Genomic DNA, 16,958 nt, shown 5'->3' with positions numbered 1-16,958 from the left:
TTTCCCAAGGGCGGAAGCAGGTCCAGGTGATGGAGAACCAAAACCCTGGTCTTCTAAGAGTGTGACTTAGAGCAAAACAGCTTTGGGCAGTTGGTTTCGGTCTCCTGTAGCAGGAGGGACAGAGAACGTGGGAGGCAGGGGGAGGTTCTGGGGTTCAGATGTGGATGCTGTTGGGGAACATCCAAAGCTGAAGGAATGTGCGGTGGTCTGAGGGCTGCCTGGAGACTGTCAGGTGAGTGGGAGGTCCACGGGGTGGTTATGGGTGCCAAGAGGAACAAGACTGAAGAGCGTGGATTGAACACACCCTTCCTTCAGGCTTCATGTCAAAATTAATTGCCTTAAGAATCCTAACTTGTAAAAATATACTTTAAAATGCTCTTTTTTTTTTAAAAAATCATTCTTTTAAAAAATATCAGAATGAAATTCCTTAGATCCTTTAGTTAATTGTCCTCCCACACAGTCCTTCACATAGTTAGAGCTTAATTTGAATGCCATCTTGAGTGGTCAGTATTCACATGTCTGTATCTTTTTGTTTTTTTTATGGTGAGTTGAGCCAGTTCAGTGTCTAATCATGATTAAACTCATTGTAATTACTTTCCTGGCTACATTCCTGTCCACAGGAAGCCAGCTCCTTTTCCTTGGAAGGGCCAGAGAGCAGAAATAGAGAGCAGAAATGGGGGATGGGAGAGCAGAATGCAGCGCTCCAGATTGACTGTGTGGAGGCAGCTGCAGCTACCTGTCAGCTCCTCTTTACTAGCTGAGAGCCTGGGGCCACCAGCAGAAGGGAGGAAGGTGGGGAGTGGGGGGAGGGGTACAGAGGATGGGGGCACACAAGGCCAGAGGGCAGGGAGGTACACAGAGATGGAGTGGCCCAGACCCTTCACAGGAGGATCCTTCTCTTAGGATCAGGGGGATCAGAGCAACCTGTCGTCAGTCGACAGGTTAAATGTGGCCCACAACTTGTTTTGATAAATAAAGTTTTATTGAAACACAAATATGTCTATTCATTTAACTGATTATCTGTGGCTGTTTTCACATTGTGTCAACAGGTTAAGTCACTGCAATAGACAGTGTAGCCCACAAAGCCCAGCTGTATTTATTTGGCCTTTCACAGAAAGTTTGCCAGCTCTGGTTCTAGGTCAGTGCTGCTTGGCTGTTACCCCTTCAGATATCAGGTGAAAGCTTCGTGCACTCATCCCAGAAAAAGGCACAGACCAGGTTCCTAAGTGTTAGGGAGAGATGAGCATGGGTGAAGGCTGCTATGTAGGCGAAGAATTTACATTTAAGAAAACTACCAGTAAAAGAAGGAAGAGAAATAGGGGAGTAACAGCAAATTGAAAAAAGGGCAAGTACTGGCATATTTTAGGTTTAGGGAAATTTAAATATGCCTGAAATTACCCAGGAGGGAAATAGTTCTAGAAACACAAGGATTAAGAATGGGAGCACATAGCCGGGCGTTGTGGCGGGCGCCTGTAGTCCCAGCTACTCGGGAGGCTGAGGCAAGAGAATCACTTAAGCCCAGGGGTTGGAGGTTGCTGTGAGCTATGTGATGCCACGGCACTCTACCGAGGGCCATAAAGTGAAACTCTGTCTCTACAGACATTACATAAACTAGATAATTCCCTTACAATGCAGAATCAAACCATAAGCTGCAGAAAGAAAACTGAAGGATGCTGTTTCTGTGCTAAGGAGACACAGTGCTATCTAAAGTCTCCAAGAATCTGTGGCCCTCCTGCAGACCCTGGGCACTGTGCCTCACTGGCAGGGGTTGATCTGTCTCACTATTAGAAACATTTCCTCATAAGACGACTATTCTGTGGACGAGGGAAGATATTTCCACACTTCTCAGGTGGAGAAATGAATCCTACCTCTCCCAGGATGCAGAGGTATGAACCTGAGGGCCTCATGGAGAAGCTTCAAGAGCCCTGTGACCCTGTGGGAATCCAACAGTGTGTGTAGGTACACATATGCCTAATGGATTTCACCCAGTGAAATTTCACTTGTTTCAGTATGCAGTCAACTCTCTGCATCCATGGATTCAACCAACCAAGGATTGAAAATATTATTTTAAAAAAATTACGTCTGTACTGAACATATACAGACTTTCCCTCCTGTAATTAGTCCCTAAATAACACAGCATAACAACTATTTACATAGCATTTACACTGTGCTAGTTATTGTAAGTGATTGTACACAGGGGGGTGTGGATAGGTTGTATGTAAATCTATGCCATCTTATATCAGGGACTTGAGCATCCATGGATTTTGGCATCCAACCAAGGAAGGTCCTTGAACCAGCCCCCTACAGATACTGAGGGGTGACTATATGTGTCTATGTATCTCTCTCTCTGTATACACTCATATACACATGTGTGTATACACATGCACACACACAGGATAGCCATAAAGTTCATGTGCAATTATAATAGTGTGCAATTTAAAATTGCACACAGACTTTTTGGCCACCGTGTGTGTGTGTGTGTGTGTGTGTACACACACATGTATATATTTCACATGTATATTTATGTGGATGTATGCACAGATGAAAGGGTGGGTAGGTAGGTGAGTGGGTAGATGGATTAATGGCAGGCAGAAAAATAGAATGTACCAGGTTACTATATAAAGATTTATTCGTTGCCATAAGCCATGGTAAAAAATGTTTGAAGGACTGGGATTGTTGTCCCAGTCCATTTGTTGGCTTGGAAGAAGGCCTGCTCTGGGATTTTTTCAGTACTGGAAGGGCCTCTGTTTGTCTTTGGATATATCCTATCACTTTTCCCTCCTGCCTCATTAGTCTCTTAGCTCTATTACTTTTCAACAGAAAGAAAATGTGCCCACCTCATTACTATCACTTCAAAATTGTTGCATGTAGCCACCACCTCGTACAAACCCTCATCCAGACAAGATGACAGGAGTTAGATGCAATTTCCTGCCTTTTTCAGTCTACCCTTCAAGTGCCTCTCTTATCAGGAAATGCTAACAATGAATTGGTTAGAAACTTTCAATTCACATTTTTAGAGGATTTTGAGACTTTGCATGAATGATTCATTCATTCATTTCTGGAGAGCACAACTTTGTATTCAGCAAAATTTGGGCGAGTTGGTAAGTTTTAATGAACAGAAGGGCAGGCAGGTGAAATGGTTTTTGCTAAGCTGTTGAACACACTTATGCTGGATATTCTCAGCAGGCAAAATTATCCTGATTGAGCTGGTCGTTAAAGCTTGCTTTGCCAAAAACTAATTCAGTGGAGAGTTCTGTCAAATTGTTAAGTATGCATTTAGAATGAGTAATTCCTACCTACAGCTGATAAAATATTTTTTTTATAACCCTTCAGGAGGCATTGAAATAAGGAAGTTCAGAGTTTAACCAGATTTTTTTGGAAAGCATCCACCCTTGTTTCGGAGATTTTGCTGTATCCTTGTAGAAATTCAGGAGAATGCTCTGGTGTCCCTTCAGAGCTTTACGTAAGACCACCTTCCAGGTCCTGGACTTGGTTTCCCACCACACTCCAACTGTGCCTGTTCCTTCCCATGCCCTAACCCTGTCCTACAGAATTCTTGTCCATGAAGTGCAGACTCATTTTTAACATGCAGAATTAATTAGGTTGGAAGAAAACAAAGCAGCACTCCACGCACAAGGGACTGTCCCAATTACCTGCCCTCTTGGTGTATCCGTCCACACAAGTGGACAGGCCAGAGATCTGTTGGAGGGGCCTGTGGAATACTGTTGAGTCGCAGAGCATCTTCCCAGTGTGTCTAGCTCTGGGGATGCTTCGGCATCAAAAGCGCCCAGAACAAAAGCAAGATGCCAGCATTTACAGACCAAAAGCTTGAACCTGGGAGAGAAGGTAACACCGTTCTGAGGTTTTGCCTGAAACCCAACATTTGCACCAGCCCCTGGGGAAGCTTCCCTGATGACAAATTGTGAGATTGTGTTTTAATATCCTAGCTAAGCTCTGTCTTCCCTCCCTTTCTCCACTTGCCTAAAACTGCTGGTTGGAGAAGGAATTGCTAGGTATTGAATGTTCACTTTGTTTCCTCTTGACCCACGCATTCTTGTAGGCAATTACTTTTCATGGATATATTTGTGAATAAGAGGGGAAGAAGTAACAAGAATTTTTTGCTTCACTTCAGAATGTGGCAGGGACTATTTTGATGGTTTGGGTGCTTAATTTATTTAGTAGCAGCATGTAATCAGCTTTTATTATTTTTTCCAGAAAACAGTGAAACTTTGTTATAAATATTTTCATGATTACAACCTTCTTGCCGACAGACACCATTCATTTAAAAAGTCCTACTCTAGACCAGTAAAGCAGCTTCATCTCCTCTGATATTAAAAAAAGTCTAGCAATTTAAAAACAATAAAGAATTTCACTATCTTTGTACATTACATTTTAGTATATGAAGCTATTAAATTTTTCAGTGTCAAGAGCAAAGCATTCAAAGCATTCATCACAGGAAGGTGAACACCTGATTTAGCAATACTTACAGCTATGTAGATCACCTGTGTTATAAATATTTAGAAAAATTTAGCAATACTTACAGCTATGTAGATCACCTGTGTTATAAATATTTTCATGATTATAACCTTCTTGCAGACAGACACCATTCATTTAAAAAAGTCCTACTCAAGACCAATAAAGCAGCTTCATCTCCTCTGATATTAAAAAAAGTCTAGCAATTTAAAAACAACCATAAAGAATTTCACTATCTTTGTACATTACATTTTAGTATATAAAGCTATTAAATTTTTCAGTGTCAAGAGCAAAGCATTCAAAGCATAACCCCCTACCTAGCTTCATCACTGGAAGGTGAACACCTGATTTAGCAATACTTACAGCTCTGTAGATCACCTGTGTTTACTTATAGTAATGCCATTTTACAAACAATTTATGATGTAATAACACAGAGACAAAAGCCAAAAAAGATGTTTTGTATATACAAATAGCTTGGGGCATGGCTATCAAGTAACAAGACTGATTTAATACTTTATAGTCATGGCACATTAAAAATGTATTGCCAGAGGGATAATAGTACCACATATGAATAATGTCTATATGGAAAAGGCTGGGATTTATTGCAAAGCAGAGTATATAGCAAATTCTAAGGAAGGGCAAATAACTTTTAAAAACAAATTTTCAAATTTAATGGCTCCTTAGACCAAAGTCTCAGTTACTTTTTGGAGAATTCAGAACTATTAGTAGAAGAATGCTTTTCCTTTCTTCTCTTCTTTTTTTCCTTTTTGTGATGTTTCCCTTTTTTTTGATATACTCTTTTTTCTTTTCTTTCTTCTGATATTTTTTTTTGATTTTTTGATTTTTATTTATTTATTTATTTATTTTTGTGTGTGTGTAGTTTTTGGCTGGGGCTGGGTTTGAACCCGCCACCTCCGGCATATGGGACCGATGCCCTTCCCTTTGAGCCACAGGCGCCGCCCTTCTTCTGATATTTTTGTTTCTTTTGTTTTGAAATGTCTTCTTCCGTAGAACTGGATGAATAAGACCTTGTCCCTTCTTTTTATTCAACTTGATTTTCTCTTAGCTTTTTTCTCTTTTCTTCTCTTCTCCTGTAACGCCTGCGATTTATTCAGTTCTTTTTTATTTTTAGAGACAGAGTCTCATTTTGTTGCCCTCGATAGAGTACCGTGGCGTCACAACTCACAGCAACCTCCAGCTCTTGGGCTTAGGCGATTCTCTTGCCTCAGCCTCCTGAGGAGCTGGGACTACAGGTGTCTACCAAGATGCCTGGCTACTTTTTTTTGTTACAGTTTGGCCAGGGCTGTTTTGAACCTGCCACCCTCGATATATGGGGCTTTGGTGCCCTACTCACTGAGCCTATTCAGTTCTTCATTCACTTCATCACTATCTTCACTGCCTGTACTCCTAACATCCAAAATTATGTCCCTTTTAGGGTCTACTCGGAGAAAATTGTGGCACTCCAAAGTAGGTGACCAGGATAGCCACACCTTTTACAGCCTGCTCTGACGCCGTCCTTGTTGCGACCTTTAGAGAACTCATTTGCTTCTCGCTGGCTGCGAGGATGATGCACAGCCAAAGTGGTCTTTTTGTACCCCTCACACTAGGGCACCTTCATTACAGTCAGGGAAGGCCTTGTCAACCTCTAGCAGTAACAGAACCAAGCAGGCGCCCAGCTTTTATTTATTTATTTTTATTTACTTATTTATTTATTTATCTTGAGACAGAGTCTCACTTTGTGGCTCTTAATAGAGTGCTGTGGCATCACAGCTCACAGCAACCTCAAACTCTTGGGCTTAAGCGATTCTCTTGCCTCAGCTTCCCAAGTAGCTGGGACCACAGGTGTCTGCCACAATGCCCGGCTGTTTTTTTGTTGCAGTTGTCATTGTTGCTTAGCAGGCCAGGGTCGGGTTCGTACCTGCCTGCCTGGTGTATGTGGCTGGCGCCATAACCACTGTGCTACCGGCACTGAGCCATTAATCAGCTTTTATTTATGAAAAAGAATTAAATATGTATATTTCTGTATGTATGCGGGTGTGTATGAGAGAGAGACTAACTGACTTCTATATGAATAAAGTTTATGCTAGTTAATTAGTATTTACGCTATGGCTGGAAAAAATGAAATTTCTAGAAACTTTGAAAGCCAGGAGGAAAAGTAAAACATACAATTTATAATTTGGTGTCTCTAATTTCATTTTGTTTCAGTCCCTCCTTTGTATTGTTACCAGAGTAGCCCTTCTGAAACACAAGTTTGATCCTGTTCCTCCTTCCTGGGAGTTGCTTCCATGGGAATCGGAGCAGCACGGTGAGGTCAGGCCTATAGCCATGGTCTTGGGTCCTGGCTCAGCCATTTACCCTCTGGGTGACCTTGAACCCATTACTTAACTCCTTCAGCCCTACGTTACTCATCTGTCTAGTGAGGAGGATGCCTCCCTCCCAGAGCCGTGGTGTGTAGATCACATGGCGCCAGATGTGTGAAGAGCCTGCACTCGGCGGGTGGTGGGCGTTCTAGTGCACGTCAGCTGTGGTGGCCCTGTGCATCGACACGCAGTGTCTCCTCTTGCCTACAGCACACTGTGTGACATCCATGCTGTGGCCTTTGCCAGGTCATGAGCTTATGTCGCCCTTCTCTCTCCTCAGTCTGCTTTGATTTTAGTCCACCCACTCCCAGTATGTTGGAAGGAGCCAGAAAATCCTGTGACACGAACACTAGGCAGTTTGGCTGTTTTTAAGTGCTTCTGGCCAAAAATTTAATGGGAAGAAAGCTTCACTAAAAGATGGTCTGGGGGTTCTGCTTCCCATTTCTCCCATTAGCAAAAGAAAAAAAAAATTGAGAACCAGTGAGTCTCAGGACATTCTCCAAAATGAGAATGTTATTTCATGAACTGCCACCTCCAGTTCTAACGGCTGTGAAGCATCTGGGAGTGAAAAACTGCAGGTCTCGCCATCCCTTGCTGCCCACACAGAAAAGAACTATCAAATCTATGTGGTTTGCAAATCTATGTGAAATAAATAGGAAATACAGAGACTGCACAGACTTGGATTTGGCATAATGCAAATCAAAATAAAATAAGTCCTGAATCAGTCATACTTTCAACCACAGCTTTGAGGTCTTTACAATTATTGCTGCTGAGGAAAGCAGGCTGCACAAACACCATATGAGATAGCTGGAGGCTGGCATTTTATAAGAAAAATGGCAACCAGAGCAATTTCCCTGAGGGTCCGTAAGTCCTAATTCTGTTTTAAAGTGACAGTTCCTAAATAATTCTGGATTCTTCATAAAAATATGCATGGGAAGCTCTAGGAACCTGGCAGTCAGGAACCAGTCTTTAGTGTTTATAAAATATGTGGGTGTTCAGGTAAGAGGGTAGGAATGGGGCTCTCATGTAAGCTACCAACCTTGTTTTACTCCAAAGTAATTTTCTTTGAATTTAATCATCTAAACAATTATTAATCCCTTGGATTTCTCTTCTTTCTTCCTTCCCACCGTCCCTACCCTTTCTGTTGCCATATATGACTTCTTTCTTTCTTTTTTTCTTTTTTGACACAGAGTCTCACTCTGTCACCCCGGGCATTATGCCATGGCATCATAGCTCACCGCAACCTCAAAGTCCTGGGCTCAAATGATCCTCTGGCCTCAGCCTCCCAAGAAGCTGGGACCACAGGCACTTGCCACAACGCCTCACTAGCTTTTCTATTTCTGGTAGCCATATATGACTTCTGACACCTCGGGGGTAAAACTGCTTTTATTAATCAGTTGTATCGTGGAGTGGTGGGTTTGGATTTGGAGACAGTCTCTCCCCTTTGTCTGTCTTATCCATTCTTTGAGCCTGTTCACCTGAAAACATCAAAGGAAGAAGACAGTAGAAAGGGAAGAGTTGAGGTTGGCTAAATCAACAAGATTTCTCTTAGGAAATAAGTTATCATCTTGCAAGATGGGGGAAGATGCCTTCTTGGTTACAAAGTTAAATGTTGTAACATATGTGGTTGACATTTCCTGGAGAATTTTGGGTTTAGCTTTTCAGGAGGAAGTACCAAATGAAGCTCTACTTTCTCAACCTTCACTACTGACGCGTGCCTTAGGCGATGTAACACCTTGGAAGCCATGTTCACTGCCAACCCTGGCACAGCCATCTCCGAGTGTCTGCTCCGACTCTCTGTTTGTTTTGCTCTGCCTGCAACTTTCCTAGGCTTTCCTGAAATAGCCACAAAATCCTCCAAAACTCATTACTATTTTCAGTCCTGCTTCCACTTAGAATAATTAGTTTCAATCATTACTCACAAGTTTAGTGCCTAATTTGGAAAGAAGTACTACTTTATTTGCCCTAAAACTGTCAATTTTTGAGCTTCAAAGAACTAGTATTCCAGTAATTACTGGGATGGTCTCTTCTCTCTGGATGTTCAGTAACCATATGTGGGGAGGACTCTTGACTGCTCTTTGTCCAGAAGTGGCCTCCCCAGGCTCCACAGTGGGCACTGACGTTCCGTCTGTCGCTGACCGAGGGCTCTGCGAGGCGGGGCCAGCTTGACGGCAGTAGCCAAGAACAGCACCTGGTGCATTCCAAATCCTCACTGTTTGTTAAATAAAAGAGTGTTTCCTCTAATCCAGCAATCCTCACCCCGTGTGCCTCACCACACTTGGGTGCCATGTGAGCATCTTTGTCTATGAAAAGTTTTAAAGATCATTAATTAAATTATTTTTGAAAGAAGTTCAAAGCACAGTATGTATATTCTTGTTTTTTTTTTTTCTCTTTTTTTTTTTTTTTGATCAACATAATTTAAGTGTGCTGTGGAAGTTTTAACTACAGGTTCAAGTGTGCCATGAGATAAAAGAGGTCGAAAAACACTGCTCTAATTTATCATCCACATCACTTTTTTTAGATGATTGAGGTGTAATTCACACAACATAAAATCAATCATTAACCATTTTAAGGCAAACAACTCAATGGGGTTTAATGTCACTAGTTACAATGTGTGGAACCGTCACCTCTGTCTAGTTTCAAGATATTTATCCTCATCATCTGAAAAGGAAACCCCTAACCTATTAAGCAGTCACTCTCCATGTCCCTCTCCCCATCCCTGGCACTGCCAGTCTGTATTCTGTCCAGATAGGGTTGAGCCGCTCCGGATGGTTTGTGCTAAGGAATCTTACCGGATGTAGCGTTGTGTCTAGCTTCTCTCGCGTGGTAACATGTTTTCAAGGTTCCTCTGTGTTGCAGCATATATCAATCAGCCCTTCATTTCTTTTTTTATGGCTGAATAATACTTTATAGAGATACTGCATTTTGTTTATCTTTCCTTCACTCGATAGACATTTGGGTTGTTTCCACTGCCATTACTTGTCTATTGAGAACAGTGCTGTCATAAACACTCACACACTGTTATTTTTTATTTTATTTTATTTTTTGCAATTTTTGGCTGGGGCCGGGTTTGAACCACCACCTCTGGTTTATGAGGCTGGTGCCCTACTCCTTGAGCCACAGGCACCGCCCTACATACTGTTATTTGTTTGAATATCTTCTTCATTTACTTCTTTTGGGCCGAGTCACATTAACTCCTAATTATCTCTCATGTTTGCCCACACTTCTCCCCCTAGTCAAGCTACGCCCATCACTTACTGCACTAACCACATGGTATTTCTGTGACCAAGCTGACCCATCCCCAGGCTGCCCTCTACACTGCAGCCCTGAAGCCTTTTCCAAATGCAGCTCCTCTGCTCACACCCTGCAGTGATTCTGGGATTACTCTTAGGATAAGGAACAAACTTCTCTCATGGCATGTGGGGTGAGTTTAAACAAGGATGGACAGCCTTCCAAAATTTCCTAAGGAAACATTTAGGAAGTTTCCTTAGAATGGGCAGATAGTGACTATCTGTGGGTAAAGAAGGGTGGGGCCTAGACTTTTGACCTACGGCTCCCCGAGAGGCTCTGAATGCCCAGCCGTGGCATGGGTGTGGAGGAAGGCTGTCTGATGCCCTGATGTCCTTGTGAGCTGGTCATCGGGGCCTGTGTGACCCAAGGCATCGAAGGAAAAACCCACCTCAGCGAGGTGGTGGCTGTGCAGGTTTTAGCTCCAGAGAACTGGGGAATTGGAAGGTGTGTGGTACATGTGCACACACCATCTCATGGGTCAGTTGGTCTGGTTTGTGTTTTCTGAGTGCATCAGAGTTGGCCCCACCTGCCCGGCCTACCTGCTGGCAGTGAGAAACAGGCCTGTGTTACTTTTCTGAGCCCCAGTTTCCTCGCGTGTGAAGTAGGAGCAGTGTCACTCACCTGGCAGGGTTGTCATTAGGATCGAATGCGACCATTGTGGGAAGGGCCTGCCCTATACCTGGCACATAGCACATGTTGGTTCCCTTTCCCTCCCCATACTTTCTCCTGGCTCGGTTTTTTACAGGATCCAGCAGCTAACCTGGGTGTAGGTTGTTGGCCACACATGTCTTAACCATTGCTGGATTTACCTGAATTAGCCTCTTAGGATTACTACCTATTAAAAGTAAGCTCCTTATTCCAGGCAGTTCATCAAGGGGTCTTTAGGGGACATGAGGGATGGACGTTAAAGAAAGCTGATGCTGTTCTTAGAAAGGTGGATTCCTTGTCTTGGGGAACTAAGCCTTTGGAAGATTAACCCAATGTCCTATTGGTGGCATCAGCTTCTCCACAGAGTTCTCATACAGGTTATCATGGAGAAGGAGGAAGAAAGGAGTTTAAATGGTGTGAGAGTCCTAGTTGTTCACTCATGCCCCCCACCTGTTTCGGCCCCCTCCCCCCACCGAGTTTTAGAGAACCACTCAGTTCTAGAACGGGAGGGGTCCTGGGATAGGTCATCTTCTCCCATCCATTCAGTTCACATGTGGGGACACTGAGGCCCAATCATGCTCAGTGGCATTCACGAGGTCCCTCAGCTCCTGGGACTCGTCTCCTTCCAGCCCATAACGGTGGCCCTCTGAGGAAACTCTTCGAAGCTATGAGGAAATAGCTGATTCTTTCTTTCAGTATTGGAAAATGATGGTTGCTCACTGAGCCTAAGAGTGGCCAAGGGAATGCCATCCATTGCCTCCCTCCACAGGCTCCTGAGCATGGAGGGAAAAATGGGTTTTGGAGGCAGAAGCAGTGCTGCAGGAGGCTCCACAGTAGCACCCTGCTCCCTGGTCCGCCCAGGACGTGTACCTGCTTTTGCATTGATGCAAGGTGGCCACATCTCATCCGTGCTTTGTGGAATATAGTTCTTGTCTTTCAAGAGCATAAGCCATTGAGGGATCTGTTCCTCACTCATAGAGACTGAGGGAGAAAGGAGGTTGAAACACTCTTTGCTTTTGCTTTTTGTCCATGCTGCATCCTGTGTGTGAGGCCAGCGCTGCCCAGAGGGCTGCCTGGGCCTGTGCAGCCTCTGAGAGCCAGAAGGGGCTCAGCTTTCTACCTAGAGGTCACTTGGCCTTTCAAAATCCCAACATCTCAATATGTTAAATATCTTAGAAAAATTTTGTAATAGGCTTATTTGTTATACTCAGAAGACCAAACATGGTTAGTATTTAGTTTACACTTAGAAGTAATTTAGCTTTTGCATTGTTTATTTTTCTTATAGAGCACACTGACATTTTGGGGTTTTTTTGTGGTTTTTGGCCGGGGCTGGGTTTGAACCCACTACCTCCAGCATATGGGACCAGCGCCCTACTCCTTGAGCCACAGGCGCCACCCTCACACTGATTTTTTTTTAATGACCCCCAACTCTTCTTTGGTTTCACGTAATTATTTACAGATATCTGCAGGTGTCCTGGTTTCTAAAATTGGCTGTAACATTCCCCAAGTGCTTGAAGATTCTGGCAAGGATAAGCCTTTGCTTTGTTAACATTTCTAAAAATGTTGCCTCTGTCCTTTACCCTGCTTCCTATTGTATTCAAATGAAAGTTTAGTCTGTTGACCTTGCGTGACCTATGATGGGGCTTTGTTCTTTCATGGTGGCAATTTATCTCTTTAAGGAGAACTCACCTGTGCTTCTTCATGGGCGCAATCTATTTTGGATTGCATTTTCAATAACTACTGCTGAGTAGAACAGAGGAAATAGGTTGTTACCGTGTGGAAAACTCATTGTCAAAGGGAAGTCACGTCCAGAATCAGGAAAGCAAGTGAAACACCCAACTCAGTGGAGCACCTTCATCTGGAAATTTGACCCAGAATGTTCAAAGTGAAAACACTCCCTCCCCACCCATCCAGGAAGCAGGATGAGGATGGCCATTTGGAGTTTACTTTAAAATGCCTACCAGTACTCTGGCCTGGCTCCAGCTGTGTGGGCACTGTTGGCAATACCTCTTTATATATTGTCAAAGAGCCCAAGGTTTCATTTTAACATCACTGGAAGGGGAAGATTAAAGGACCTCTGAGCTTGCTGGTAGCTGGTCAGGCTACCAGGTGAAGTTGTAACACCTTTTTTTAAATTTCCTGGTCAGTACCAGATGACTTAAGAAATATTCTTTTCAGAAAAAAGAAGGGGTCAAAGTAAGACAAAAATGTTCAAAGGTCCACAGGCAAAAATTGGTTGCTTTCCAGCCTTGCAACTCTTTGTTACTGTGGAGATAAACAGAATCAGCTGATTCTGGGCAGACCCAAGATGTATCATACCCTAAGGCCATAGCCACATGGTGTGTCTTTTAGGACTTGATATTTCTTGTTTTTTATTTATTTTTTTTTTTTGTCGAGACAGAGTTCTACCCTATGCCCTGAGCAGAGAGCAATGGCATAGCTCACTGCATCCTCGGACTCGGGCTGTGGGCATCCTGCTGCCTCAGCCTCTGAAGCCTCTGGGATTACAGGCGCTCGCTGCAGTGCCCAGCTGGGTTTTTCCATTTTTTTTTCCATGAATGCCACATCTTGGGCATCTCATAGATGCGAGTTAAAACGTCTGACTTTGAGGTCCCTTGTTGCTGAGCCCAAGGAGAGTGGTGGTGATTGAATGTTCTCTCCCTTCTGATCAGCTGGCTGTGGGGCAAGTAATGATGAATGATGACTTCACCATGTCTGGTCTGATGCTACAAAGACAAGTGGAGCCCATGGTAGTTTTGTAACTTACTCTAGGACAGGAAAGCCGTGGGTGGGATCCCAGGAGAGATCCCTTTGATTCAGCAAACTCCTGTTGCCTCCACACAGTGGCTTAGTACCTCACCCACTGTGCTTTAGTAGATACCCCTGTGGGATAGAGTGCCAAAAAATGTACAGACATATTAAGAAAAGACTATATTAAATAATATTCAGTGTATACCAATAATAAAGATGTCTTTAAGTCACTTTGAGCACCTCTTGTAATTGCAGAAGTTAAATATGACTTGAGTATTTTAAATTTAACATAACAGTTTAAGACAGAGTTTCCCGGGGTGCATCCTAAGAGATTCTGGTGAGCAGCTAAGTTTGGGTCGCCCTGTGTGCGGAGCAGTGAAGCACCATGTGGGCATTGAAGAGCCGCTTTTCTTTTTAATGATTCTTGGATTTGGTTCTAAAGATCACTCAGCAAGCAAATGATTCTCTGGCAGGAAATTGGACCCTTTGTGAAACCCATTTGCTCTCTAGAACCCTAAAGTTATAATCAGTAAATTCTGGCTGCATTTTCTAAAGTGTTTTATTTCCCATTTGAGGCTGGCTACCAGCCAGGAGCATCCGGCCTGGGGGATTCATCTGTCCAGGAATAACCCCACCCAGGAATAATACTGTCAATGGCCACTCTGCACTGAACAGGGTTGAAAGTGGAACCCTTAAAGGTCACTGATAACCAAATTCCAGAGGGAACACTTCCCTGGCAAACTCAGCAACAGAGAGTGTATCTGCATGTAGAAAGTCAGGCTAAAACTAACAACATTGGCTGGGTGTGGTGGCTCATGCATGTAATTCTAGCACTCTGGGAAGCTGAGGCAGGTGGATTGCTTGAGCTCAGGAGTTTGAGACCAGCCAAAGCCCCGTCTCTAAAAAAAAAAAAAAAAGAAAGAAAGAAAGAAGAAAAGAAAAATGAAAAAAATAGCCAGGCGTTGTGGCGGGCACCTGTAGTCTCAGTTACTTGGGAGCCTGAGACAAGAGGATTGCTTGAGCCCAAAAGTTTGAGGATGCTGTGAGCTATGATGCCACTGCACTCTACCGAGGACAACAAAGTGAAACTCTGTCTTTAAAAAAAAAAAAATAACAAAATTACTTAGATAATAGATCCTCCTTTTATCTGTCTGCAGAGATTTGAAGACTATGATCTACCTTGAGTTTCTTGATTCACCAGCAAATGCTCTAGAGGGTCCCTAGGTGCCAGGTGGGGGTTTATAAAGGTGACCCAGACACCTCTCCTGCCCTTATGAAGCCCACTTCTGAGTAAAGACAGACACTTAAATGACTAACTATAAAAGCAGCAGAACTCATAGAATACCCACTTTGTAAAGTAGACCTCCCCACACTCTCCTTCCCCTTGCCCAGTTTCATTTTCTCCACAAACTTGGCACCATAGAAATGACTGGCTGTACTTGCTTGGACCTTATCTTTCCTCTTACAGAGGAAGCAATGTGAGGGCAAAGACCTGACCTTTAGACTCTGGCCTCATCCAGCTGTCGGATGTGGGCCGCCCAGAAGGGTGTGAGGGTGGCTTCTCCTGCTGAGGCATTGCAGAGGGGACTGGGCTAAAGGCTGTCTGTCCACACCCTGCCAAAATTGGGCAGATGCTTCAGGTGCAGCAGTTCTCAGAACTTAGTGTGCATCAGATTCCCCTGGAGAGCTTGTTAAAACTCAAATGCTTTGGCCCACCCCAGAGTTTCTGATCCAGTAGGTCTAGGATGGAGCCACTGAATTCCTAATAAGTTCCCAGGTGATACTAAGGCTGCTGGTCTCTGGATGACACTTTGAGAACCACAGGGGTGGCAGGTACATCAGCATGGCCAAGACGCTGTACCTAGTAGATAGATGCAGGGTGGCTCCAACTACAGGTTTCTTAGAAGCTCTGCCAAGTGATCGAGTGAGAGGGACGCTCCAAAACAGGTCCCAGCAGAGGTGCTGGAGAACTGAAGCACAGAGCTCCAGACACTTGCCATAGTCCATTGATGGGCGGGCGGGAAGAGAAGGAGTTGTCAGAGCAGCCTCCAGGTTGGAAATGCCAAGGACTAGGACCGCCACAGGGTCGGGGAAGAAAATAGCGTGTTCCCTTTGGGACTTGCTAGCTTGAGGTACTAAGGAGATCATCAGATGGAGGTATTAAGAAGGCATTTGGAAATGCAATTCAAAACTCAGGAGAAATCTGAGGGTGGGTACAGATTTGGAGGTCTTCCAGGTGGAGGCCTAAATAAACGGGTGGACAGCTCATTAAAGGAAGAGAGCGCTTGAAAGGAAGACAAGAGGCCCTTGCTCCTAGAGGTGGGCAGAGAAAGAGACCAGTGGCGTGCCCCCAAGGCATGTGAAGGAAGGAACACTGCAGAGGCAGTACCAGATGTTAGAGCATTTTGAAAACTGAGCCAAAATCTGAAAAACTCTGGGAACTCCTTAAAAGAAGCAGCCCCAAGAGGAGGGGCTGTGTTTGAGGCAGGAGTTAGAAGAGCTGGTCTACGTACTTTGAAGTCATGGTGTTTACTTTGCCTTAGTGGTAGTCATTTTCCATGTTGGAGGAGGCATCCATAGCAAAAAGATCTGCACACACATGGGATGTGTTGCCATCCATGACAGGTGAGAACCACAGGTGAGAACCAGTGGGCACTGTAGTGGTTCAGGCTAAAGCTGGGGGCCACTTTTGCCCCTCTGAGCTGAGTCCCAAGAAGGAAAGGCACTGTGCCTTCATCTATTTCCCTTTCTGAATTTGACACTAATCCAGAACCTCCTGGGACCTTGAATTCACCACTTTTACAACGATAAAAAGGATTCTTTTTAAAAACTCTTTGGGCAAGAATGCTATAGAGAGATTAAATTTCTATGAACTGAGTCCTCAGGTAACAATTTGGTGTTTCACAGGTGGACGGGTCACTTTTTAATCTGTGGTACTTGTTTAGTCATCTGGGTCTTGGCAAACCCTGGTGTTTGAGGGTATAGGGATGATGTTCAGCCAGTCTCTGAGTAAGGCTGATGACTCAGAATTACACAGGGCACAACTTCTCAGGCCATCACCAGCCAGGACTGCTTTAGGCGAGAACCCACACTGAGCATGCCAACCTGTGCTCTGTCTTTGCAGTTCTGTATGGAGCTCAACCAACCCATCCTGCCCAACATCCGCAAGTGGAAGGGGCCCCGGGGATGCTGGAAAGCCGTTGTTGCTGAGAAGCCCTCAAGTCAGCTCCAGAAGGTACCCTCATCTGCAAAACATGGCCTTTCTCTTCATGTTACTTAAACATGTGTTTTCCTCTAATCAAGGGCATTTAAACATTTCCTTTGCCAATATCCTTGATGCATTTTTGTATTTCTGCCCAATTCTTAAATCATTGCCATTTGTTTCTAAATGCCCTGGTTCTCGTTTCATGTTTAGTTTGGGAATGGATTCCTGCC

General features: G+C 44.0%; 1 protein-coding gene and 1 pseudogene across 4 annotated transcripts in view; one reads left to right on the top strand and one right to left on the bottom strand.

The window, feature by feature from the left end:
• EEPD1 (endonuclease/exonuclease/phosphatase family domain containing 1) overlaps nucleotides 1-16,958 on the top strand; it is a 126,873-nt gene that overhangs the window by 92,731 nt on the left and 17,184 nt on the right. For all 4 annotated transcript variants that reach the window (XM_053609709.1, XM_053609708.1, XM_053609711.1 and 1 more), the window contains exon 4: nucleotides 16,648-16,758. In XM_053609709.1, the coding sequence (XP_053465684.1) occupies nucleotides 16,648-16,758 (111 nt within the window). The remainder of the gene's footprint in view (nucleotides 1-16,647; nucleotides 16,759-16,958) is intronic.
• On the bottom strand, nucleotides 5,171-8,607 carry LOC128598867 (protein SREK1IP1-like; annotated as a pseudogene).

The sequence above is a fragment of the Nycticebus coucang genome, chromosome 11 (assembly GCF_027406575.1).
Source record: "Nycticebus coucang isolate mNycCou1 chromosome 11, mNycCou1.pri, whole genome shotgun sequence".
Lineage (NCBI taxonomy): Eukaryota > Metazoa > Chordata > Mammalia > Primates > Lorisidae > Nycticebus > Nycticebus coucang.
The sequence above is the reverse complement of the archived record's forward strand: the minus strand, read 5'-3'. Positions and strand labels throughout refer to the sequence as shown.